This window comes from Zonotrichia leucophrys, chromosome 1 (assembly GCF_028769735.1).
Source record: "Zonotrichia leucophrys gambelii isolate GWCS_2022_RI chromosome 1, RI_Zleu_2.0, whole genome shotgun sequence".
Taxonomy (NCBI): Eukaryota; Metazoa; Chordata; class Aves; order Passeriformes; family Passerellidae; genus Zonotrichia; species Zonotrichia leucophrys.
In genome coordinates this window covers 72,982,366-73,009,359 of record NC_088169.1, presented here as the reverse complement: position 1 = coordinate 73,009,359, position 26,994 = coordinate 72,982,366, and the positions used below count along the sequence as shown (strand labels likewise).

The following is a 26,994-nucleotide window of genomic DNA, read 5'->3' as shown; positions in this document are numbered from 1 at the left end:
GTCAATCACTCCAGTAAAACATTCAAGGCTAGGTAAGTCCCAAGGGCTGTCACAGTGTTTGGTATAACTATTGAAAATTTGTGCAAATGGTTTTTATCATGCAAAATTGTTTTTTTCAGTTTTAATTCAGTGTTCAGAAGGTAAACCTTTTGAAATTCTGATGATAATCACTTTAAATGAAAGCTCAAATTCCAGAGAAAAGCCTAGAAATGACATTTTGTTGGAGGATTTCTTTCCCCCCCCGAGCTGTATCTTCTGCTCCAGACCAAGATACAGAGCATGTAATTTAACAGATGATCTTCATAGATGTATTTCTTTCAGAAAAATGTCTTGCTTACATTCTTGTTATAGGAGGTACTTATGCTACAAAAGATTGGGCAAGGATAACTTTGTTCCATGATAGTTTATTTTCCAAAAAATACAGATTAAAAACGAGTGGAGTCTGAAACATGGGGACATGGATCTGTGTACTGCCAGAACTTAACAAAATACCATTTTCTAGGTTCACTGATTTCTACTGAGGAAGTTGTTTCTCTCATGACTTTGGATGTTCCCTGCTATACAGTATAGTTCTCTGCCTGCAGGCCGGACTAGGAGCCAGTTCTAGGGTGTATCATGGAGGCTGGACACATTATGCTTGTTGAAGCTTTAGAACAAAATTAACTAATTAAAATTTTGGATCTAAATTTGCAGAGTTTGTCTCAAACATTGGTTTAGAAATTCTGTGTTGTCTGTGGGTCTCTTTTTTTTAATTGCATTTTTTTTGTGTGAAGATAAGATTGCCAGCTTGCAGACTCAGTGCAAGTGAATTGAAATCTGCAAAACTTGTCACTAGATGTAGGATGGGAGCATCCTGAAATTTGTTCATGTTCTGAAGCTTTGTAGAAACGGAGAGTGGTACCATCAAACAGGATTTTTTACATTAAACCTGAAATTAAAATGTCTTCTGTGGTCATTCCCACAGAAAAATGATTTTATGATGATACGTCTGTGAATACTATTCTGTACATGCATACGTGTCTCTTGATTTACTTCTATGTTTGGGTTTTTTGTCTTGAAGATTCTTGGATATCCCAATCAGCTTCCTTTCCTAGGAATCAGAAGCAACCAGGTGTGGATTCCTTGTCACCTGTAGCATCCCTTCCTAAGCAAATTTTCCAGCCTTCTCCCCAGCAACAGCCTTCTAAGCAGGTTAAAGTCACGTGTGCGAACTGCAAAAAGCCTTTACAGAAGGGACAGACTGCCTATCAGCGGAAAGGATCAGCTCACCTTTTCTGCTCCACTACCTGCCTCTCTTCGTTTTCACACAAACCCACTCCAAAGAAACTTTGTGTCATGTGCAGAAAGTGAGTTTTTTGTTTTGTTTCACTCTAGCACCTACATTCAGTATTTTTAAGATTCTTGCATGTGCATGAGAATTGCTCCATTAATGATAGAAAATCTGATTTTGTAAATGCTTTATATAGTGTTGCTTTAGTGTCTGGAAATGTTGAATTCTCTGTGTCTAACAAAATAATACCAGCTTTTGAATTCAGAGTATGGGACATTATTTTATTGAAACCCAAGAAAGTAAAAATAGCTGATTTTATTTTGTTTTTTTTTTTTTTTTAAGGTAAGGTGTCCAAGTTGTGCCATACTTTGTGACAAGACATACTTGTCACATATCTTGTGACAAGATATACTTCATATATGAAGTCCTTTCTGAAAAATGGACCATGTGTCGTGTAGAAAGCATTCATTTTGATAGATGAAGATGTAAAAGCAAGAGACTTTAAATGGATGACACAGTCATACTTGCAAGAAGCTGGAAGCAACTTGGGAGTTCTTCCACTCTTGGTCATAGGGGGATAGGAAAAGCCTTAGGTTTTCCCCATAAGTGAGTAGTATAGAGGGAGTAAAAAGCATAGCTAGAAGTGGCTTATTTTTAATTGCTGGGTAGGTTTGACTTGCAGTTTTCCCTAATTTGCCAGACTTGAAATTGCCAAAGAGAGGCCTTCTGTAATTGTGTTGTTGTAATGTTAAATATATAGACTGGCTGTACTCTGACTTTCAGTGTACTGTTAAATGACCTTTTGCACTTTTTCATATTCTCAGTCTGGTACATGCTGCAGTGACACTGGTTAAAGGATGAATTTTTGCTGAACTAAAGAAGGCTTGCAATAAAGACTGCCTTTGCTAGTGTGTGCTCCTGAGAGCTCAATCACAGATTTAAACTAGTAAAAAAATCTTTTACATTACTGTCCAGTGTGCTGGATTAATGGCTACTATTGGGATGCAAGCTATTGGTCTTTTTTCTCCTTGGCACTCAGTAAAAATAAGCTATAGAAAACATTGATATCCTTCATACTCATACTATAGTACCCTGAAAGCCTAGAAAATGTAAGGTATTCTAGGTTTTTAAAAAAAATCTGTGTTAAAAGCTCAAATTCTCTGAACCCTTCCCTCTACAGGCCTAGTTAAAAATAATGCTTCTTTCTATTGGCTTGTTATGTGTTTATACACTATTATTTTTTTTTTAGACATAATGTGGTGGCTACCATATTCAGCTAGCTGCATAATCTGTAAAGATAAAGATTAGACAAATCTTCTCTGAATGAAATCATAGCTAAACCCATGGTCCTTTGCCACTTTGGAGATAATTAAGCTGTGTATTGCAAGAGGCTATGTACAAAACTGTCCTAAATGAAAGGGCTTTATTTTTGAATGATGAGGAAAATGCCTTATTTCTAGCTTTTGAGATTAAAGAAAATCTTTCTGAAGTCACCTTTGACAGTTTTTGAAGTGATGTTAGTCTTAGTATGTGCACTAAATTGTTCCTCTGTGGCACTGCTCCTCTGCATAACCCAATAGGAAAAGTCAAAATTCTTAGGTGTTTTATTATAAATCCCTTTTCTTGCATTCCTCTGAAGTCTTCTGCAACTGCATAAATAGCAAGCTCCCCAGGGCAGAAGCTCTGCCTTTGTTTTGCAGAACAGGAATGATGGCACTCCCTGACACAAATCTTAGTTCTCCAAAGGGCAAACCAAACTCTGCTGACTTCCCCTTGGTGGAAGAAGGCAAGCTTGCAAGTGTTGGTATCAGGGCTGTACAAGTGAATTTTCAAGGAAGTATCTAGGGAAACGTACCTTTTCCCTGTTTTCCCAGTGGTTTTTACTCGTCTTGGTTTTAAAACTTATAGGTATGAGTGTGTGGGGCATGTGTTTTCCAACTGGCAATCCAGATGTGCACAATAATTGTTCTTATATATTCTACCCAATAGCATTTCCTATATGTCAGTAATAGGTCTTAGATTTTTGTGGGTTTTTTATTTAGAAGGCAAAGAAGGAGGCTTTTATTTCCTCTCCTTAGTTCTTGTAGTCTATGGTGTGTATTGGTTTGGGACAGTGTAAGTCTGTCTGGTTAGAACAAGGTTTGTTCAATTTCAAATTACTTTTATTGATGGTTGGTTCTCTGGTTTAAGGTGTTAAATTGGCACAATTCCATGGACAGCTGCATGAACTGCTCAGATGCTTTGGAACTTTTTAAAGGAATGATGGAATTAACTTTTGTAAATTTTGAATGATAGAACTTCTAGGCATGTTTGTGGTAGAGTTTTAAGCTTTTTGGTTGTTTATAAGTTTAAAAATATGAAAAAACAAGTTTCTCTCTTCCTCTCATCCTGTCCTGAGATTAATATTGAAAATGCCTACAAACAAAATTTCTTGCTTTTTATTATAAATCTGAATTTTCTGTATGAAACTTACATACAGTTTTTTTTGTAAAAGGAAAAGCCATTGTAAAATGGGTAGCTCAAATTTGCTGTGTTAGTTTTTTGGAAAACACCAAGTTTGCCATAACTACATCTAATGGTGCATTGATACTACTTAGTTCTAGAATAATTTAATGGGAAAAAATAACTCAAAGCTAAAGAAAAACATAGAGGTTTACACAGTATAGACTTAGTTACAGTAGTTGTAAAAGTATTATCAAACTTGGTATTCATTTCGTGGCTAACAATTGTACACTAAAGAAACTGTTTTGAAATGTAAACCTTGAAAGAAAGAATGACTCTTACAACATGTGAAGTGTTCCTGTTTATGGAAGTAAAAACATAAGCACTTTTATTTTTTTTTTTAAATTTATTTCAGAGATATAACAACAATGAAAGGTACAATTGTTGCTCAAGTAGATTCAAGTGAGTCTTTCCAGGAGTTTTGCAGTACATCATGTTTGTCCTTCTATGAAGATAAGCAGAATCCCTCAAAAGGAGCCTTGAATAAATCAAGATGCACGATCTGTGGTAAACTAACTGAGGTCTGGTTGACTGTTTTTTGTCTTTCTCAATAATGACATATTAGTACCTTATATTCTGAAATATGAATACTGAAAATAAGAAAATGTAAAATTTCAGTATTTTGAGATACTAAAGTCTGCAGGTTTAATATTCACGAAGAACAGCTGAAGGAGGAAAGTATTCCAAGAGCTTGATATTTGTTTCAGAAACTTGAACTGCCTTTTGCTGATAATGTGTTCTGTTAGGCATAGAATCTTGTAATTATAACCCAGATCTCTAACATAAAAGAATTGCTGATGGGAAAATGTCAAGATCCACTGTATTACCTATTTTTTTTTCTGTATGTTTTGAAAGGTAATGCAGATGGTTTTAGAGATTTGTAGAATATGTGTATTTTTAAATTCTCATGAATATATGTATTTATTCTTGATGCCTTCTTGATTAGTTAGCTCAGCATAGTTCAGGCTACTGCTTTACAGAGCATAATGTCTGGCCAAACCTCGTATGCCAGGTTTTTCCATTTTATAAAACTTGCATAAATTGGCCTGCTCTCATATGCAATTTCCACACCCATCCCTCTGGTCTTTCCTTCTTGGCTAAAGTGTAGATGAGTCTAAGACTGTTTTCATAGTACATTGGAGACAACAGAAACATCTCTTTCTGTTTGTGTATTTCATTGTCATTTCAAGGTTTTAAGTAGTGAGATGATTATTTAAATGTAAGACTTCTAGCCAGTCTCTTAGTTTCAGGCAACTTTGTGCTTGTCTAGTGATAGAAAACTTTTTTATTTTTTTTTTTAGATTCGTCACGAAGTTAGCTTTAAAAATATGACTCATAAGCTGTGCAGTGACCATTGCTTCAATAGATACAGGATGGCAAATGGTTTGATAATGAATTGCTGTGAGCATTGTGGGGAGTACTTGCCCAGTAAAGGAGCTGGAAACAATGTCCTTACTATTGATGGTCAGCAGAAAAGATTCTGCTGTCAGAACTGCGTTGGTGAATACAAGCAGGTAATGACTTCTTTACCTATAAATTAAAGTTAAATAAGCATTAATTGTTCTTAAGTTTATCCTGGTACTAATAGCATGGGTTTACTTCTCCTAAGAAGACATAAATTACAAAGACTTCCAGAAATTAAATTGGTGCCAGTGAGAAGAAACTATCTGCAGTGGACCTTTTACTACTATATCTTTTTGATGGTGCTGTAATAGTGATACAAATTCGTTCTTAATGAAAGTACAATTGAAATTAAATTTTGTTAATAATTTCAGGTTTCTTCTGTTGGTGGTATCTGAAGTATATTAATCGCAAGCACACCACACAGGCTTTACTGGTCCTTAAGTTATGGGGTTTTTTATATAAAAGCTCACTTGGATGCAGTTTTGAAACATTAAAAAATATTCAGAGCATAACAGATTGGTCATTGCTCTGAGAAGACTCTAACTGGTTACAGTTAGGCTGTGTACTTGCAGTAAGTCTCATCTCCATTGTACAGCACAGGATTCAGAAAATTATTGTCGTCCTTCCATGTGTCAAATTTTATGCTTTCATTTTATTTGTTTGGTTTGTTTTAAATTTGTTTTTAAGATTGTTAAGATAGCAGTGATTGTGTTTAAATATAATGCCAAATCAAGACGTCTGATGCTGATGTCTTATATTTTGCAGAGCCAGCTTAGCTCTGAGCTGCTGCTAATGCTGGCTAGAAGGTTTAAATGTTAATCACAGTATTTATAGTATAATAGGATAGCTCTGAAATATTAAATATTTCAGTGGAGGAAATAGAATATGGGGATTTTGGGGATGTTATTTTTTGGGTTCTTCTGATTGGTATGTTCTGCTTTGGGGTTACAGGGGAAGTGTTCTGACAGGGCTCTTTTGCTAGAAAATTTATGCTTCTGATTTTGAAATGCACACTTGTATATGTGAGTGGCCACTGTGCTGCACATTGCTCAGGGCTCATTCTTCATCTCTTCGCATTTTTAAGAAACCAGTGGTCCAAGAGAAGAGGCATTGCAGTGCTGTGTTGTAAAGTTCATTAATGTTGCATCACGTGTGCATGTATTTTCTCACTGGACGCTGAGCTCTGGTGCTTTTGGGGATGGCTTTTCCTATGTATGTGCTGTATTGAGAAGAGCAAAGCTGGAAATGTATAAACAGCCTCATTGGAAACATAACATAAGCATTATTTTTTTGCCACAGCTGTACCAAAAGGGACAGGATAGGTTTGCAAGCTACTAAAAACATAGGCATGCCCAGGAGCCATGGAAAGACTTGAAGAAACGTTGAATACTGTCTCTTGAAGAAACAAAAATGCAGGAGATTAACTTTGAACGTGAAACATTCCCCCACAACCAGTATAACTTACACTGCACATGGAATTATGAAATGAACATGGAATTTTGAGGTTAAATGATAAGTTTGTATTTTAATGACAGAATATACTGTATTTGTTCACAAATCCTTGTATTGTGTGTTTAGATATGTATTTGAGAATGAGAAGAACATGGGTAGCAGGTTGTATGTTCTAGTTTAATTTGGGGAGGAGGAGTAGTTTTGAGTACCAAGGATCTTCACAGTAGTGTCAGGTTGGTGCATTATTGTGAGAACCTTTAAAGTTGAGACACGTTGTTTTGGTTCGTTCACTTCTGACAGCAGATTTTATGCAAGCAAGTTCTGAATTCCTTTATCAAAAGAAGTGGTACTGTACAACTATAATAGGCTGTGAGAATGTTAATTTGAGTGCTCGTGTGCATCTGTTTTGGAATGGCGATTAAGTGTAATTCTTAACTGGTAGATTTCAAATATTCATGGAGTGTGAGGAGTTTGGAGTATTATTAAGAGAAGCTCTTATGGGAAAATCCCGTATGACCAGCCAGTGTTATGAGGTAACTACACCAGTGTATTAAGGGAAGGACTATAGATATTGTTTATCTGGACTTTTGTAAAGCCTTTGACATGGTTCCCCACAATATTCTTCTCTCCAGCTTCGAGAGTGATGGATTCAACAGGTGGACTGTTAGGTGGATTAGGAATTGGTTGGATGGTTGCATCCAGAGAGTAGTGGTCAGTGATTCAGGGTCCTGCTAAACCCTGGTGACAAGTGGTGTCCCTCAGGGTTGGACAGGTGTTATTTCATTAAGGAGTGGACAAAGGCACCAAGCGCATCTACAGCAAGTTTGCAAATGACACCGAGCTGAGGATGCAGTGACACACCTGAATGACAGGATGCCATCCAGAGGGACTGGACAAGCTTGAAATGAGTCCGTGGGAATCTCAGCCAAAGGCTTCACAGAAGTCCAGATAAAGCACAAAGACCAAGTACAAGGTGCTGCACCTGGTTGGGGCATCCCCCAGTGTCAACACAGGCTGGGGGTGAACAGAGGGAGAGCAGCCCTGCTGAGAAGGACCTGGGGGTGCTGGAGGATGAGAGGCTGGCCATGAGCTGTCAGTGTGCTCCCACAGCCCAGAGAGCCAAACGTGTCCTGGGCTGCATCCAGTGGTGGGCAGCAGGGCCAGGGAGGGGATTCTGCCCCTCTGCTCTGCTCAGAGCCCACCTGCAGGGCTGCACCAGCTCTGGGGCACCAGCACAGGGAGGACAGGGACCTGCTGGAGTTGGTACAGAGGGGCACTGGGATGATCAGTGGGAGGGAGAGCCTCTCCTGTGAAGAATGGCTGAGAGAATTTGGATTGTTCCGTCTGGAAAAGAGGAAGCTTTGGAGTGACCTAATGGTGAGCTTCCAGTAACTGAAGGGAACTTAGAGGAATGATGGAACAAGACTATTTACAAGAGCACATAGTGATGGGATAAGGGGAAATGGGTTTAGATTTAAAGACAGTAGGTTTAGATTAGATATTAGGGAAAAAAATTTTTACTGTAAATGTAGTGAGGCACTGGAACAGGTTGCCCAGGGAAACCGTGGATGTTCTATCCTTGGGAGTATCCAAGGCCAGGTGGAATGGGGCCCTGAGCACCTGGTCCAGTGGAAGGTGTCCCTGACTGTGGCAGAGGGGATTGGAACTGGATGATCTTCCAACCCGCCCTAGACCATTCTGTTGTTCTATGAGTATATGAAAGTCAAACTATACAAGTGGAAGTTACAGTATTTGCTGTAGGTGTCGGAAGTTGCTCAGGACACAAATACTTGAGAATATTTAGTTGGTGTAATATTTAGGTTTGAAATTTGTTTAGGATTTTTTTGCTAAGTATGTTTAAGGAGCTGGTTTTTTAGAAAAGTTTAAAAAAGACTGGAAAATGTCACTGACAACACACTGGGCTGCAATTGGTGATTTATGGGTTGTTTCATTCAGTTATAACAGTGTTTCCTTAGAAATTAGTAGACCTTGCTTTAAAGGAGAACTGCTGAAGGAGACATTTTGGGAGAGTCATTATTGCATACTGAAATAAACTTCACGAAAGAAATAATACAGAATAAGTTAATGTCATTTGATTCCAGCATTGTGTTGTATTACTGTGTGTCACATAAGAGTTTTAGCAAATGTTTTCTTACAAACAGCTGTACAATAAATAGGTCTTACTGCTATGAGCTTTGTATTAAGCAGTTTATATTGTAAATGTCATACACCTATCAATATTGCTATATATTTGTAGTAGTAATAAATGCAAACTCCTTATTACTTGTACCTATCTATATACTTAATCACAGTTAAAAAAAATAAATATTACACTGATTTGAACACGTAATTTTTCAATAACTCATCATGGACTTCTTTTTCTTCTTTTCTTGGAATGAAAAAATTAAATTTGTGGGCAATAAAAATTATAGTGGCTTTCAGAATGACAAGTAATTGGATTACTGCAGGTAATCCATCTGCTGCAAAGTGTGTCTTTCCTCTGCTTTAGGCTGTTCCTGGCAGTAAGAAAAAATGTTATTCCTGGGATGGAGTACAATTTTTCTCAAATGTCCTAAGTCACCTTTCAAGGTGATCCTCCTATGTACCAATTTCAGAACATGGTTTAAAAATGATACACACATAATCTTTAATATTGCATTATGAGTCTTGATTTTCTGAGAGGTCCTTGTTGTTTTTTCTTTCCTAAAATTTAAAGTAATTGCAGATCTTGGGTGTCTTTTAAAAAGTTATGAAATACAAATAATAATTTCCAAAATTATTTTAAAATAATGAATTGGCATGACTAATGCTCACTGTAGTTACATGCAGGAGCAAGTTAATTTCTCTGTGATACAAAAGCCATGTGTGAACGCGGCTAAGTGCCAGTCAAAAAAGATAAAACAACGATAAAATAAATTCTCAATAAAAAGGTGTGACAATCTCGATAAAATGTGAAAACAAAGCTCCCATTGGAAGTATTTAAATTTTTTAAAACCTGAAGATGACAATTACTGCTAGATTGTGCACTCTGACTGTTGCACTGAGGCTCAGACTCTTCACATGTAGAGGGTCAAGAGGAACTTTAATAATGACCCTAAACAAAATGGAAAAAAACCCAAACAAAATGCACTAGAAGAGAATGAAATTATATCTGAACTCACTAAAATGGTCTATTATTTTGCAGATACTGAAGTACCTTATTTCTTTGAGCAGATATTTTCTATAGTTAAAATGAAAGTATAAGCATTTATAAAATTACTGTAATGATTTATTTGAAAATGATGTGTGTGGTAAATTGCAAGTGACCTCAAGTACAGCTGTCATAAAGGTGTTAACCTCAGGCAGCACATACCCAGGTTGCTTCAGTAGTTTCGTTTCTGCTGCTATTGCATGTTTTCTGTCTCCACAAAATTAGTTAACTTCCTTTCCAAAGTAATTCCCATGTTTGTGTCCTGGTTTGCTGGATTTTGGTACAGGCTTGACAGCCTTGTTTTAAGAAACAAGTGGACTGTTTCTGTAAATTTATAATTTAGCTTGTGCAGCCAACCATGCCTTTTAATCTTGAGCTTTCCAACTAAGCTAAAGCAATGTCTGTGTTTGCTTTTAAAAATATGTTGCTTCCTTGCCTGATCAGTCCACGGTGCTCTTGATTCTATCAAGAAAGTATTTAATGCCTTCCTAGTTAAAAATGTTCATTTACCTTGTCTACTTTGCTTCTATAACTAAAATTCTTCTTAGAATGTGACCTGGGATTTGCTTGCTTTTGGGGCTTCTTAAAGTGATGATCTTTATCCATTGCCAGAAAGGAGGGGGAGGAGGGTAAGGTGGGTGGGAAAGCAGCTTTAGCTGTTTCTTCATAGGCTTTTTGATAGCTCTGGACTGAAGTGAGGCTTAATGAATGTAAGCCAAATGAGAGTTTTTCTAGTTGGAGAGGATGCTTGCAGTGCCTTTTCATTTAGCGAAAAAATCTTTCATTACTGCATAAAAGTGCATTTGGTTACTTCTTGATTAGATGAAGACACTACTGAACATGCTTCAGGAATAACAAGGCTATGCTGTGCCCCTAAGCTATTCACTTACAAGCAGTAGAAAAAAACACTCTAGGCAGTTATGCTTCCTTGTTCAGTTTCTGCTCCTTGCCAAGGAACTGCTTTTGTGAAACTCTTTAAACTCATTTGTCTATTTTATGTCTGTGCAGGGTTTTAAGAGCCTTCACTGTATACAATAATATGCATGTCAGTTCTGCAGCTAACAATTAATTGCTTGCATAGAGTTTGTACTTAGCCTCATAAAGTGTCTTGTTATCTACTGATATAAATGCTGTGATAGAATGTCCTGCCATTTAGCACTTTAGTGATGAATCTATGGTTTTCAACTTTGTCCTGTCCCATGCAATGTAAAGTTTTTTCTGTGCTTCTTTGCTGTTAAGACAGAGTGTCCTTCCTGTCTTCCTTTTTATCTTGATAGTACAATGAACTACAAAATCTACCACTTCCTGTTGTTTTTACTGTTTTATAAACTCTAATTTCCAAGCGTCTGTTTCAAGAGTAAGTACTCTTGACAGAGTCAGTAATTGTTAGAATTGAACAGCCCACTTACATTGAAATGTTAGAAATACTGACTTAGTTTTTTTAAATTTTGGTCACTTTTAAAGAGAAGTTCTGTGGTTTCAGCCAGATCAAACCGGTGTAATAGTGGAGTTTCTTCATCATATAGTAAACCACTTCTGTTAGGTTCAGGTAATACTCAGTTTGGTATTAAGTAATCTCTGATCATACTGTTGTCTCATACTGTGCACGCTTCTACAAATGGATATAGCTAGATGCTGTTTATCCCATCTAACATGGTTAAAAGACCAAAATCTTTATCAACCAAGGAATAATCATTTCTTCTTTCTTCCTGCTTAGTGATATGGGGAGGTTTTTTGAGACCTCTTGGTATTTATGACCCCAAGTGTTTTGCATCTCTGATGCAAACTGACTCTTAGAAACTATCCTGTTCTGCCTCCTCTTTTACTGTTGATTCACTCCTGCTTTCTGGAACCATTTATTTTGCCATTTTTTCTTTAAAAGTCTTGTCTTCCAACTGTAGAATTTGCTGCTGTTCAGTAAAAATTGTGGTTCCAGATTCCTTAGACACCTGAATATCGTTCATCATAACTGTTAAGAATACTATTATGTAGCTATTTTAGAGGATAAAAATAGATGGGTCCATCAGAAATGTTAAAATGGCTTTGTAGTTCTGAAGAAGGCTACATAGGCTGTCAAATGTGAGCTGTGATTTGAGTGGCAGCACAGGAGCTTCCTGGAAAGAGGAAGCAAGGAGGTTGCATGATTAGGTATCATAGTTATGGTGGATATAACCACATCCATGCACTGCTGTACCTGGGGTAATTACCTGGGTGGTCTTGGGGGAAACAGAGAAAAGGCAGAACAGAAGCAGCTGAAACATTCAGTTAATGTAGAAGTAACTTGCTTTTTGAGGCAGGTGTTTTCAGCTCTGCCTTTCTCAGAGACAGGAAGACAGGTGTCTGGAGTGTGGGAGCAAAACCAGAAAAAAGAGCACTGGCAGTTGGGGATGCCAGGGAGAAGTCCTGGACAAGTTATCAATGTGGCTGTTTGCAGAGTTCAGCTGATGGAATGTAAACATAACTCACTTGGTGTTCAAGGCCCACAAAAGCAATTGCTTCGTCTTTTGCTCTGAGGACTTGGGCAAATGCTTTTGAGGGAGAGTTTACACTTGTTACTCTTAGGGGAGGGATGATTTGGATGCAATATTTTAAAAGAAAATAAAGTATACAGTGCCTTCTTTCTTTGCTGGTACAGACTCTACTGATATCTGGTTCTTTTCTTAGATGTGCATGTGTCCTCAGGTTCCATCAGACCATCCTTTCAAATGAATCTGTAGTAGTCTAAGCTTCTATTTTCTCAATGACCTTTCTGAGGGATCTCAGTTATCATAAAATTCCATGTAGCAAATGCATCTGCTTTTCTACTTATAGAAAATGCTGTTTTCTTTCTCCTTTTCTGTTTGAATACAGGCATACTAAGTTTCTGTTGAGAAGTATTTAACAATGTGTTTTTTCATGGAGTTTTGACTACAAAGGATTTTCTTTAACTGGAAGCAAATCTTAGGGCTGCTACATAGCATTGTGGCAATCAGCTGCTGTTCTGATATTTTCTGGCGCTTGCATGGGAGAAGCTGTAGCAAGAATGCTCTCTTACACCTTGGCATATCCTTCATCTTGTTCTCTTAGCCTTGCCAAGGCAGACAAAGCAGATGATACTGCTTTTTTTTTCAGTCAAGAATAAAAGTTGCAGCCAGAAGGTTGAAGAACAGAGGCTCTCGTTAGTCCAAGTTGCAAGCAGAAATGAGGCTTCTAATATGCTGTGAACTTATGGTATTGGTCTGACATTTATTTTGGAGCTTGATCTTTATACATGATCCTTTTCAGTAAGATGTAAAGGAAGGTCAAGATTCCTTCTAAAATCATAGTTGCTGATAGTAGCAAGAATTAAAATTCCTCAGAAACCTTTTAAGTGAATTTTTTTCCCAGGAATTAGTATTTTTGTTGAAACAGTTCTTTCAGTTCTGGAATATGCCACATTCATCTGCTTTGTCTTGCATTTGGATAGCTGCTTCTGTAGCTGCCCATTTGAGTTGAACACTGTCCTAGTGAACAGAAGGAATAGTTGAAATATATCTAGAACTAGTGACATGCAAGAGTTTTCATATCACACTGTTTAATGTCTGTTATCTGTCATGAGATACCTATCATGAAATAGACCTTCTGGAATTAAGTCTCCAAGGATATAGGAACAAGTCATGAAAGAATGAGTTTAGAATCAAATACAATGAGAAGAATTTTCAGACTTCTTCATCAGCCATAGACTTTATGCTTTGGAAGAGGTCAAACATGCAATAGGATCTAGCAAAAATTAGGTCATCTCAATGCAGAAACTAGGTGTAGTAGTGAAGGAGAGATGTAGTCAGACTACTGTGCATCAGGCTTTCCCTCAGAGGACACTGGGCCTTTTATTAGCTTGAAATTTTGCTTCTGGATTGGCTTCGTGTATTTATACTTAGTAGCTTAGATACAGTTTTCCTTACTAATTTGATTGTGTTTTAACTTCAGTTTTTCTTGAAATCACAGTCCTCAAATGTGCATGTTTTCATAGGATGCTGTAGATAGATGTGCATTTGCAATGCTTGATACTTTCTCTTGCAGATTGGTTTTGTGTTAATTTCACCGGTGAAGGAAACTTGAAACTGAAGCTAGTTTGAATTTGCAGGTTTTGTCAAGAGGCAGGAGCACAAGATGAAGCTAATACTTGATCTGAAATGGAAGCTAATTGCCCAGAAAGCAGCTTTGGAGAAAAAGACTTGGGCATCCCAGTGGAGAAGCTGAACTGGGGTTAAGAGTGTGCCCTTGCAGGAAAGATGGCCAGCTGGGTCCTGGCTTGTCTCATAAAATGCCTGACCTCTGGAGGTCATCTTGTCCACCCCCAGCTCAAACAGGGTGACCTGGAGCAGGTCCTCCAGGAACACATCCATTTAAGTTTTTTAGTGTGTCCAAGGATATTTGCAAGAGTACAGCCAGCAGGACAGGGGAGGTGATCTTTGTGGGCCATCCTCCCTATCCTTCTGCTCTTGAGACTTCATCTAGAGTCCAGTGGGCAGTTTTGGGTTTGACAGAATGAAAGGCATTGTCATGCTGGTGGGAGTTCTGTGGAGGGCCACCAAGATGCTTGGATGGCTGGAGAACCTGACTTGGTAGGACAGGCTCAGGAGAGGTTGCTTTGTTCAAGCCTGAGAAGCATAAACGGGGATGAGTTATCTAATGGGAGGAGACAGAGGAAGACAGAGTTGAACTCTTAACAAGAGACACAACTTGAAGACAAGGGGAAACTTACTTAGATAAAGAAAAAGGCAGTTTGTTTTTGTTTTTTGTTGTGGGGTTTTTTTTAGTTGTTTGATTGGTTGTTGGTAGTGGGTTTTTTGTGGTTTTTTTTTTTTTCTTGGGCATGTGTTTTGTTTTGTTTTTTCCTCTCCTATACGGATGGTGAAATCCTTCTTGAGGGGGTTTGGGAGTGTTTGTCCTTGGAGATGCTCAGATTTAACTGGACAAGATCCTGAGCAAACACCTCTGGACCTGCTTTGAGCAGGAGGCTGCATTTCACCTCAGGAGGTCTCCTCCAGTCTATATGACTCTCTGATTTTCTTCTGAAACAAAGAAGGAAGCAGTGTTTTTTAAAATAAAGCCTCAGGAGTTTTGTGTTATTTGTTCCCTCTTTACTTTGTTACCAGTGAAAATTTTGGTATTTTGTTCTGGTTTTCCTCTGCCGGTGAAGATCTTTTTGCATCTTGCTGTGAAATATCAACAACATTGATACAATTTTAAGTTTTCCTTCATTTCTTTTCTAAACACCTACTTTTCCTTGAGGATAGTTAAAATATTAAATGAAGTATCTACTGTAGTAAGAACTTGAGAAAGCTGTAATGGTTATGATTAGAGATTTAAACTCCTGCAGTGATTGTAAGTGGGCATAAATGGAAGAGTAGGACCAGGGCAGGAACTTAAAATATTTTCCTCTGAGCATTTTCTTGGCTTCTGACTCTCTAGAGGTCAGGGCATCCCTTGAACTTCATGTGATGTTCCTGTATGCTATTTTTGGCAAATCTCTTTAATTAGTGCTTGTCCAGTCTCCTTGTGAACGCATACAAACTGTTCTTGCATCCATGACTCTCTTTGGTAAGAGGTTCTGCTGACCTGCTATTTGTCACGTGAAGAAATGTCTCCTGTTTATTTTCAAATTTCTGTTGATATTCATGTGATTTTTTTTGTAGTTTTTAATATTAGAAAATACACTGAGCAGTTGATCCATTGTGGCCCACATAATACCATTTTTGGTTCTGTCATTATTCTCCTAAGCTATCTTGTTTCCCGGCCAAAAATCCTTACCTCATAAGAATGCTCCTTGACCCTCTGTGTTTCCTCTCCTTAATTTTAGTGTATCTTCTCTTTGCTTATGGCAGCTAGAAAGATGCTTTGAGAGAAAGGATTCTCAGATGTTACTTTTTCTGCAGAATGAAGTTAATACTGCAAATTCGTAGAGATGAAAGAGATTATGTTGGGAAGAATTTGAGAGTAGAAATGTAAGTTGGCTGAGAAATTTGATAGTCTCATCTGGAAATTTCACACTTATGAACAGAATAAAAATTCTTGGTTTGCATTATGAGTATTCAAAAACATTAGAGATACAGTGAAGGTCTCTGTTCGTGTTGTCAGTGGAGGAACTTGTTGGGTTAGACTCTTAAAAAAATAAATGTTTGAGACACGTGTATAGCACTGATTGAATACTTTCAGGTATGCATTAAGATATTTCTTTAATAATAGTGTGGTCCTCCCTGGGTTTTTAAAAGTTATTTTAATGTTTGAACTTGAAAGTTTAGGGAGTGCTAGAAAGATAATAAAAATGCAAGAAAAATGTTTCGCTTGAGGGAGTTGATGATTACAACATTTTGGGACCAATACATTTAAAGAAGGGTTGGACCTTCTAATTTTCTTTTTTTCCACCATGCCCTGTCTTCTTCACTTGTGTAACAATATGTTTAAATTTCTAATAATGTAGCAATGCTCAAATATTCTTTTGAGTTGTTACTCCAAGAATAAAATGAGAGCTTTGTTATTACATATTATTTTGCTCTTACCCGCAGAATCTTCTCCATAGTTGGCATGTTTTTTGGAAATTCTTAGTCTTTGTAGTCTTGATAAACTAGATCCAAGTTTTCTAGGTTATTACTAGATAGAAATAATTTTTTTCTTGCTTTTAAATCTAAAGAGATGGGGTGAAGTCAGTAAACAACTCCTGTATTTAGAAGATGTATGAAATACACAAGTGCTTGACATGCTGTTGCACTGTTTTTTCTATGCATGATCCTTTTTTGATATCACATAAATGAGGAGGTATTTGAGATGATAGTTAGCAAAAGCTATTTCTGCTTTCAAGGAATTTTTGTTGCAACACGTAGTTTACTGACACAACGAATTTTTTTCTGATTATGCTCTGATCGGTTTACTATAAATTCATTTATTAAAACTTATACTTTTGTCTTGCTGTCTCTTGAAATCACTGTAGCCTCTGTTGGATTTCTCTTTTGGATATGGGACTTGTGAAAGCTTCATTTGCATGTGTGTTGTTTTCTGATCATATTGCTGAATGATCTTAGTTATTTGCCAGCATATTTGCATCAATGCTTCTACATTTACATTTGAGGTTATTCTGTGGTTCTCAAGGGTATTTGTGCAGATTTTTTTGTGGTGGTTGTTCATTAAGCATGTTCCAAGGAATCAAGTCCTTTGTAAGTTGTAGCCTCCTCCTGTATTACTAGCAATATAACTCAGAGGTATGCCCTGCTTTTGTTTATTAGCCTGCCAGAGGAGCTGAATGTATAGCAGCAGAAGAGTTCCAGCTCACAGAACAATATAACTGCTACATTTTGGTCTTGCTACTAAGTGTGAATTTTGCCAGTTTTAGGAAGATAATGATGTCCTGAGTAACTTGCTTAAAGGCAAATGGAAAAAAATTAAAATAGGAAGGAAGTATCCTAGAGTTGTATTTTATGCCTTCTTCTAGGTAGGAGTTCAGTATCTTGACAGGTACTCCTTTGTGGAGGAAATCCCCAGCAAAGGTTTCATCAAAACAGCATGTGGAAATTGTGAAGTTGTGTGGAAATTTTACTGGACTCTACAAGGTGCATCCGATTTTGTGTCACAGGCATGTGTGGATTTGCATGTTTTTGTATGGATGCTCTTAGAATAAAAAAGATGACATTATAAACCCAAAAATTTCATCTCTAGCTGTCTGTAAGATTGGATTTAACTGGTTTTCAAATTTAGCTACTGAAAAATAGGAAAAGCAAAGATATCCTCTGAAGCTTCTCTCACTTTGAACAAAGGGAAGCACCTACAAAACAGGCTTTGTCTTTCTTTCTCCTTTCCATCTTTGAGAATAGAGAAAGAGGGAGAGAGAGTGCTAAAATAATTTCTTTGGAAGGGAAGAGATCTTAAGTGCCTAAGTGACAATTTTCTAATACTTGATAAGGTGAGAGTCTGTCTAGTAGGTGGCCCATCATATTTGGTGAGGAGTTTTCTCCATCACTGTCAAAACCATGATACTATTTCTACGGGCAGAGAAGGTGTCTAGATATTTTTTCTGAAACCTGCTTTATCATGCTTGAGATATTTGCCTAACACTGGCATATGTAATGCATGTAGCACATCAGAATTATTGATTTAGTATGTTGACTGTGTCATTGGTATTCCTGCTCTGTGGAGCTTTTTCTGTGCTTTTTATAGAATGTTTGTTCCGTTCTGTGGAAAACTACTGATGAACTGACTGCTGTGTTGAGAGATGTCAAAATCGAGCCTGTTATCAGGTTCATGGAGTCACTTGAGCATAGAACCTCTGCAGTGTGTTCCTCCTGCTTGGAGGATTGGGGATAGAATTTTTTTCTCCCCAGAGTTTGTTTATTCTTCATATTCATAACTTTGCTGTGCAGGTGACTGCACAATGGAGCAGTTTGCCCAGAGAAGTTATGGAGTCTTCCTCACTGGAGATATTCATGAACCATCTGGGATGCAATCCTGTGCCATGTGCTCTGGGAAGACCCTGCTTGAACAGGGAAGTTGGACCAAAAGCAGTCTTTTCTAAGCTTACCCATTCCATGAATCACACTAGCCATGCCAGATTCCTGTTACTTTCCTTACAACCACTGTCCCATCAACAAGGAGAGAGGAATAGAGTTCTTTGAAACTCTTCAATTCAGCACAATTTGTTGCACATTCTTTCCACAGTTCAGTTTGCAGATGGTGGGATTTGGGATGGAATTGGGATGTTTTGGTTGGTTTGAGTTTTTTGAAGGGTGTGTGTGTATGTGTGTGTCTTTACACAGAAGGTTATTTTTAGCTAACTTTTGCCCAGGAGTAAAAGACACAACTTCAGTGCTGAATGCTCTTGAGGGGATGATCAGGAGAGTTAATATAGGAGGGATCTGATGAGAGAGTAGATGACAGAAATAAAACTTATAATTTGTTTTGTTTTTTGGTTTTAGACTATAATTTAAGTTAAAAGCCAGCATAGTTTTAACTAATGCATTGTTTTGCTTTGTTTTATGTTTTAGAAATGTGGCCAATTAACATCTTGTACTGGCTGCAGAGCTCAGTGCAGGGTTTTTGACATGACTCAGTGCATAGGACCTAATGGATATATGGAGCCATACTGCTCAACTGTATGCATGAACACACACAAATCAAAATATGCAAAATCACAAAGTAAGTGAAAAGGATGATGGATTTTCATCACTGCTAAGAGTAGACTTTTTTTAAAATTTGAACACTGGGGGTGGGTGCATTTGTTCTACAGTTATAGTCTCTGCAGATGTGACTTTATAGTTTTTAACTTCATTTAAAAAAACCCAAAATATCTTCTGTTGAATGCCAGTAAATGAACCCATGAGGATTAATTTTCCTCACTGGGCTTTTTTTTGTGATGTTGGATAGAATTTTCAACTGTCTTAAGGCTTCCTGTGAAAAAAATGCTGAAGCATAATGTGCTCCGCTGTGTCACAGGATGACAGTGCAGATTTTTTGCATATGAATTCATATTCTCTGAATTCTCATATTAATCCCACCCTGGATTTTTTTTCAGTCAAGCAGGAGATGGATAAGAAGGGAGATAGTTATTATGCATATAGATGTTCTCTAGCTAAAGTTTTTGATCCAGTAAATAATTCAAAACATGTTTTCTTCAGTATGCAAAGCAGATCTCAACTTGAAGTTGAAAATGCTCCAGTGAATTTTATGGAAAAAGGTGTTTTCATATTTAGTACTGATCTTTAGTGAAAGAATTTATCCAAACTTCTGTAATTTTTTTTTGCTTTGTGTGACTTGTAGAAGCTGACTGGAGAACAGACTTATCTTAGTTTTCTGCATTGAAAAGCCAGAAAGGGGTCACCTGTAATACTCTTTTTTTTTTTTCCTTTTATTTTCTGTTTATTTTGTTTGTAAACTGCGTTTTTCTTTTAGGTATGGAAATTATTTGCCACTTTTGTAAGCGAAACTCATTACCTCAATATCAAGCCACAATGCCTGATGGAAAACTGTACAACTTTTGCAGTTCCAGTTGTGTAGCTAAATTTCAGGTTAGCTGTTGTGTTAAATCTTTTCCTCCCTAAATATTTGTGTGCCTGTTGGTGTTAAGTATTTGAATATTAAGCTAATTTGCTTGTGTATACATGCTTGAGAGTTACAATTAACATTGCAGGTGCTCCTGGCTCATAACATTTTCTTTGATCTAAAGGCTGTTTCATAATAACACTAGCTGCTGTTTTAAGCTTATAAAAACTTACCAATTTCTGCTTTATACTGTTAGAAAGCACAAAGCTGTATCACTGCTCATCTTCCTTTTTCTGCCTTAGCATCTAAGCCTCTTCATAGATGTGAGCCTTGCTGTTTTACGTTGAAGGTCAACAAATTTAGCTTCTTCTGTACTAAACCCAATAACAAAATTCCCATATTGCATGTAGAACTAACAAAGGTTTGCCATGGAGAAAAGTGATTCCTTCTGAAATGGAAGATTAGAGCCTCAACCATTTTATTTATGGACAATAACATCTGTTTAAATTGTGACCCAAAACTTGGGGGGGAGGGGGTTGCTAGGCTAATGACATGCACTCTGGGTGATGCTGCTCTGCTTGTTGAAAGTGTCATATTTTCAGCATGAATCAAGGTTAAAGCATAGGTGAAATGTTTCATAGCCATTAATCTCTTGGTGATCAAAGGATATTTTAAAAGAATATGTTTCAATTTTTGTATGTAAAAACATTTTACCCAGATTTATGCAGGATAATTGATAATTACTTCCTCATGTGTTGTTGAAGAATTACACCCACACTGGGTTTTTCCCATTTGTCATTGAACTTTGCTGTTTTCTGTCAACTGGACAGCAAATTGGTCTTTCAATTGCTTCTTTAATTTACCTTGGGTAGGACCTCTGTCATGTAGCCATGTTCTGTGTTTCCATCATAACCTGTAGGTGTCTGTCAATGGAACTGATTAACAGAATCCCTGTGTATTGTTAGTATGTGATGACAGACTGTAATACTCAGTGCAAACTCATCTATTTTATTGTACGTGCTTTTACAATCAGTTGCATCCCCAAGAACTCTCAGACCAAATCCAGCCAGAGAATGACAAATTCAACCTGGCCCTTCTTGGATTTGCACATAAGTCAGCATTAAATAACATTATTGAATAGAAGTGCCAAGTCATGTAATGCTGGCTGTGGGTTCGTGGTCTTACTGAGTCCTTGTGCTCCTGCTTCTGTTGCAGTCTCAGTGCTGCACGTCCGTCTCCTGTCAGGGTTGTAGTGAAATTTAACTGCAGCAGCCTTGCAGTCTGAGTTCTCAGTAAAGACCAAGAATGGGTAGGTTGTTATTTGCTCACAGTTACCACCATTGTTGGATTTTAGCTTTTCATAGCTTTTGTATAGTCACTGTGTAAAAAAATAAAATATATTCACAGGAGGCTAGAGTTGAATGTATGAGAACAACTTCTTTGTTCTGTTCATTTAGTATTTAGGTGGAAAGGATGGTATACCACAACATGAGCCCTGTTAGTGTTCCCTTGAGGCTTCTCTTGTACCTAAGTGACACGTATGGTATTGAACCTATTGAAAATTGAAAAAATGAAATTGAAAAAATGGTCAATTTACTACGGTAAAAATACTCCATATTTTTAGTGTTAATGGAGATAACTCTTATTTTAGTTTTCTGCCTTCATATTCATCCCCTTTTCCTGCTTTGCCTGCTCTTCCTAGACTTTTTTCTTTAAGGGTTATCCTTCACAAAACAGAATAATTGCTATCTCAGGCCTGTGTTTCTTCCCTTCTGCAGGGGTTTTAGTCCTTTTGGTTTACAAATGGGTACGTTTGTTTTACAGAACTTAAGGATTGATTACAATTGTGTCTTAGAAATAACCTTTTGTTTCTAGCTAGTTGTTCTTTTAATGGATTGAAATATTGGGAAGATTCAGCTGAACTGCATGTTGTACAGTGTATGTCCATATCTGCATTCTCCTTTGAGCAGCCTGTAAGAGCATTTAGTCTTGTAAGAAAGAGAGTAAAAGAGAGATAACAGCCTACTTTATGTGTTTTTGTTTGGTACCTGGTGGTAGAGCAGTGGGACTGAATCTTGTCTTCCACACTCTGTCTTGGAGGTTGTTAATGCAGAGTTAAAGATGGAACTGTTCCCAAGGTGTATTGTTTTAAACTGGTATTGATACTGGTACCTTTACTGGGTCAGTTGAAGATCTTGCTGTTAAGGGAAAAATAAACTATTGATTATTTATTGTGAACATGGAGGCAGTAACACAAGTGTCTTCCCAGAGTTAGCAGCTGTGTAAATGTCTGACAGTACAAGCTGTCTGGCAAAACACAAGTCTGTACAAAATTTGTGTTCAAGCTTTAGTCGGTTTGGGCTTTGCTTCCAGTTTATGGCTGTATTTGGAGAATTGTAGGACCAGTATGGGTAAGAATTACAAGTACAATAGTTTTTATCAGGTTACTCTCCCTGGTTATTCACTAATGCTGTTCTCTTTCACCATTGTGATGGTGCCTGGAAGTGTTCTTGGCTATATATGTTGCATGTCTCTTATACATGTGTGTGCACACAGACAAATACTCTTCTAAGTTTGTTAATAATAAAAATATGCCTTCCATGCCTAAGCTGGAAAGTCTGTGTGTGCATGAGTGCAGGGGAAAAGTTTATTTCCTTCCCTATTTAATTTAGTTCCATTGATTTTGCTTGTGGAACAGTCCTAATGAATGACAGCGTGTAGAAGATTTCTCATAAGTGCTTCTCTCATGTGCATTAAGAAAAACTTGATTCTTTCAAAGCTTTGAGGTTTTCTTTCTCAGCTGGAAAAAACGCCTAACCTCAATTTGGCTGCCTACTAGCTCTTCCACATGTACATTTGTGTATAGAAATGTTTCCACAATTTGATTTCATGTTGCTGTGAGCAAGGATAACCTCCTGTCACATAAGCTGCAGGGGCAGGGCAGAAGTTGTGCAGCTGTGGTGGCCTTCTCAGAAGATCCTGGGCTGTGCCTGCCCAGTGTTCATCATTAAACTGGCAGCTTAGAGCAGTCTGAGCTGGTTGCATTGAAGGCTGAAGAGGGCTTTACAATGGTTTTTTTGCTTTGCTTGCACTTCTCATGCTTTTGTTATTCAGGGCAGGCTCTCAAAAGAACAAACATAGGTACATAACTTAAAAGATGTCTTTGATACAACACAGCATAGATAAAGCTTTGTGTTCAGGGTGACTGGTGAAAGATTTTAATGAATTTATCATCTTTTTTTTGTTTTATTATTCCTTATGTGTAATTATGCCCCCAAATAATTCCTGAGGGTACTTAAAGTACCTTGTAAGTTAGAAGTAGAGCAAGATGGTGAAAATACTACATGCATGTCAGCTTGGCTCAAATTATAATGCAGAAGCAGTCTTTAATTGTAAGCAGAATAACTGAAACTTTAAAGAGGCATACAAAACAGTGTTTTCATTAACTTGATTTAAAAAACATCTTCTGCTTGGTTTAGAACTTTCAGCAATATAAATTCAGTTCTTTACAGATTTTTCCAGAAAAATACTTAGTTAACCAGAGGACCTCATGATAAAAATAATTGATTTTGGGGTTTTTTTAGAAGTAATAATGTTTAATAACTTATATTTGTTTAATCTACAGTTATGCATAAGTTTCCTTTAAAACAACTACTAATTTGAAATAGTCTCAGTCTTTGTTTTTCTCACTTCTCTTGCTTTTTGTTATTTTTCAATTATCAACTCCCTGGATTTTGTGAGTCTTGAGTTTCTACCTCAGTAAACAGTAATGGAAAGAAATAAAAGAAGGTAACTGTGGCATACCCCAGAAAACAACCGTAAACTATGTTTTACTTTTGACTTACAGCCCTCACAATAGGGTGGTTGGGTCCCACCTTTAAAAATAACTGCAGATGTGAAAAATAAGGATTGCTTTTCATTGGGTGACCATTTGGTATATTTCATCTTCATTCCTCCCTCTGTCTTCACTGTTTCTGTACAAGTTGTCACATCTGCTAGTTCTTTGCATCTCCTTCATTCCTTATTACCAGTTAGATTGTGCCTGGGCCAGTCTGACCCTCGCTGCTGGGCCAAAGGCGGCATCTGTGGTGTATCACCCCAGAGACACCTTTAGCTGGCTGGTGATTTCAGCTGGGCACTAAACAAGTCCAGGCTTGTTAGGGACTCCGTTTACCTCAGGAAGAAAGCTTCAGGTGAAGGTGAAGAGAAAAAAAGGAGAGGATTCTGCTGGAGGGTTTAATATCCAGAGGTTTGTTCCATGGTGACAGAGGTCTGAATCTTAGGAACAGCTCCAATAGAATGGCCACCACATGGCCTACTTCACCTTTTAAGCTCAGGGGGAGGGGAGGGGACAGGTGAGCCACCAACCAGGTGGGGGGGGTGGGGTCTCAAGGGACGAGGGACACCTAGACAGGCCAATGACCTCTGCGCCTGAGAGGCATCCTTTGAACTTGCCCAACCACATGACGCCTTGTTGGAATGTTAAGCCTGATTGACAGGACTCACTCAGCAAGGGGGCAAAGGGGGAAGGGAGGGTTTTGGCACGCCTGGGTAAGGGACCTGAAAGTTTGAAACACACCGCAACAATTCCTGAGCTGGAGATGCTGAGTATTCCTGAGTTCTTTTCATTATCAATGAGAGCTTCTAGGGCTTCCATAAAGCGCAGAGCAGCATGTGTCAAGCGTGGTGTTTGCTGAAGCAGAAGTGGTTCTGCAGAAGCAGAAGTGCACAGATTGGACCTTGCAGTTATACATGCCTTTGTGGCTCTCATGTTTTTGCAAGTCTTCAGCTATTTAGAGCAGCCAAAGTGAAGCAAACCTTGCTGAGCCACAAGAGACATTTGCTGGATATAAAGAGAGAAATATGATAATATTGTGTGTAGGCATCAGAAAAAAGTTGTTGTAGACGTTATATATATATATAAAGTTGTTACAGGCTGATGGGCCATTGAGTAAAGGTGTCATCTTTCTGCTGCCTGGCAGCTGGGTCCCAGGTCCTGCCTGTGATTGTGGAATATCCATGACTACTTAATGTCTGCAGACTCTTGACACAGAGTTAATGCATCTGCATAAAATGATACTGTTTGCACTGCCAGCTGGCACTCAGCAGTAGCAGCCCACATAGATCAGGGTTTATATCAGCAATAAGTCTCAACCTAGTTTTAATTTGCTTTTTAGTGTAGGTGTACCCTTACTAACATAAGAGTCTGAAGAAAAGTGTCCTGTAACAGAAATGTTTTGAATTTTCACTGTTACACTGTGGAGAGGTAGTAACAAATCTATCTGAAGAGAATTTGTCTTTAAATATATTTGTTCTGTTGCAAATAGTGTGGGAAAGTTTGTTGAGAAGACAGATGTAAGAAGGTTGTCCTGAATTCAAGTGTCTGTGATTCCTGCTGATTCAGATCTTTGTCTTGAACATCACATCTATAATACACCAATAGCTCTTGCTTATGTAGGGAATTTGCAAAAACACTCTATTCTGTTGGTACATATAAGACATACTGAAAGGCACAGGTACTTTATAATTGAGTACTTTTATTTACTGATTGCTACAGAAATGCACTAAAGAAATTTCTCAGTTACAGAACTAAATTCTCATATTTACACATGCATTCTTTAGTATTTTTCTCAGTTTTAAACCCCTGGATTGTTTTGGGGCTGGTTGTGTGAATAATTGCATCTTCCTGCCATGGGATTGAGGCTACTTAGGACTGTTAGCTAGTTTATTCTTAAACTGAGTTGATGTGAGGTTTCTCACTGAAAGCCTTTTACTTTAGTAGTTGTATTTTCAAGTGGTATGCTTACATAAGATGTTGATAATCTGCCTTGGTGAGGTTTGGCTTTGAAAACATTTTTTTGTTGGTCTTTGTCTGTCACCAAAACAATACAAGCTGCGAAATGTTTTTATGTGAAAGTATGTTTTGTGATTAACAAAAGCATTCAGTTTGGGGATTTTTTTTGTTTATTTTTACAAAAAATGTGTTAACCCTTAAATAAAAGGCATAAGAAAGGTAAGGTAAAAAAATATGACTTAAAGTAATTATGTTGGAAGTAAGGGTAATGATTCAAAGTTGAGAAATCTGAGATGACATGGGAAAAGGAATTAAGGTAAAGAACCAACCTGCCGTGCTTTTGCCAGAAATGTTCTTGAGTTTATAAATAAACTCCTGAATTCTCAAAACACTGTAAGCTCAATTGAAAAAAACCCCACATTTTAAAAGTAACTTGTTTTTCTTAGTGATGTATGTATAAATATTTATGTTTTTCAGACGCTCAGTGTTCAGTCTTCAACAAATGGTCAGTTCGTCTCTCCCAGTGATATTCAGTTGAAATGTAATTATTGCAAAAGTTCTTTCTGTTCAAAACCAGAAGTACTGGAATGGGAGGTAAGGGGGATGTTGGTGTTATTCTTAGATTGATGATGTGTTTTAAAAGTCTAAACTTAGAACTTTAATACAGTTTTTCTAGCTATTTTATAAAGTATTGAAGTTTCTTTTAAAAAGCTCATTTAAAATCTACCTGGTTCTGTAGAATATAATTTAATTTCAGTATGGATAAAAGCAGAAGTCTTTGCTCATAAATAGTATCTGTGTAATTTTAAAAAATGTATTTTCTCAGATGAGCTGTAAGTCTGGAATCTGCTTTCATTGTAGATATGAAATACCATTACTACACTTTATGAACTGGAGAAGTATCTAAAGAGGATATGCTGAGATTGAGTGGCATATTTTCTGTTCGGTGTTTTCATGTGAAATTATGAGTATTTGTAGCACTGTCAGCTTAATTGGGATTTCTAAATTTTTAGCATTAGAAGTCACACTCTAATTATGTGTTTGCAATTCAGTTTACTTTGTAAATTGTCTTAATGGCAACTATTATTTCAAGTTGTACTAGTTAGACCTTAAGATTTTATCCATTAACCTTATTCATGATGCTTTGCAACTTTGCATTTAGAACAAAGTGTATCAGTTCTGCAGCAGAGCATGTTCTGATGATTATAAGAAGCTGCACTGCATAGTTACATACTGTGAATACTGTCAGGAAGAGAAAACGCTCCATGAAACAGTGAATTTCTCTGGTATCAAAAGACCCTTTTGCAGTGAAGGTATGTATGTGTTTGTTTTTTTCCTGAGGTTATTCTACTGCAGTTTACTTACTTTGTTTATATGTTAAGATTCAAGGTTACA

The 26,994-nt window shown here is 37.4% G+C and overlaps 1 protein-coding gene across 8 annotated transcripts in view; it reads left to right on the top strand.

Annotated features, from left to right (window-relative positions):
• ZMYM2 (zinc finger MYM-type containing 2) overlaps positions 1 to 26,994 on the top strand; it is an 88,340-nt gene that overhangs the window by 24,644 nt on the left and 36,702 nt on the right. For 7 of the 8 annotated variants that reach the window (XM_064717788.1, XM_064717781.1, XM_064717772.1 and 4 more), the window contains 7 exons: positions 1,061 to 1,346; positions 4,128 to 4,293; positions 5,074 to 5,286; positions 18,812 to 18,962; positions 19,716 to 19,831; positions 26,077 to 26,193; positions 26,762 to 26,912. In XM_064717788.1, coding sequence (XP_064573858.1) covers positions 1,061 to 1,346; positions 4,128 to 4,293; positions 5,074 to 5,286; positions 18,812 to 18,962; positions 19,716 to 19,831; positions 26,077 to 26,193; positions 26,762 to 26,912 — 1,200 coding nt within the window. The remainder of the gene's footprint in view (positions 1 to 1,060; positions 1,347 to 4,127; positions 4,294 to 5,073; positions 5,287 to 18,811; positions 18,963 to 19,715; positions 19,832 to 26,076; positions 26,194 to 26,761; positions 26,913 to 26,994) is intronic. The other variant, XM_064717829.1, reaches the window with a different exon arrangement.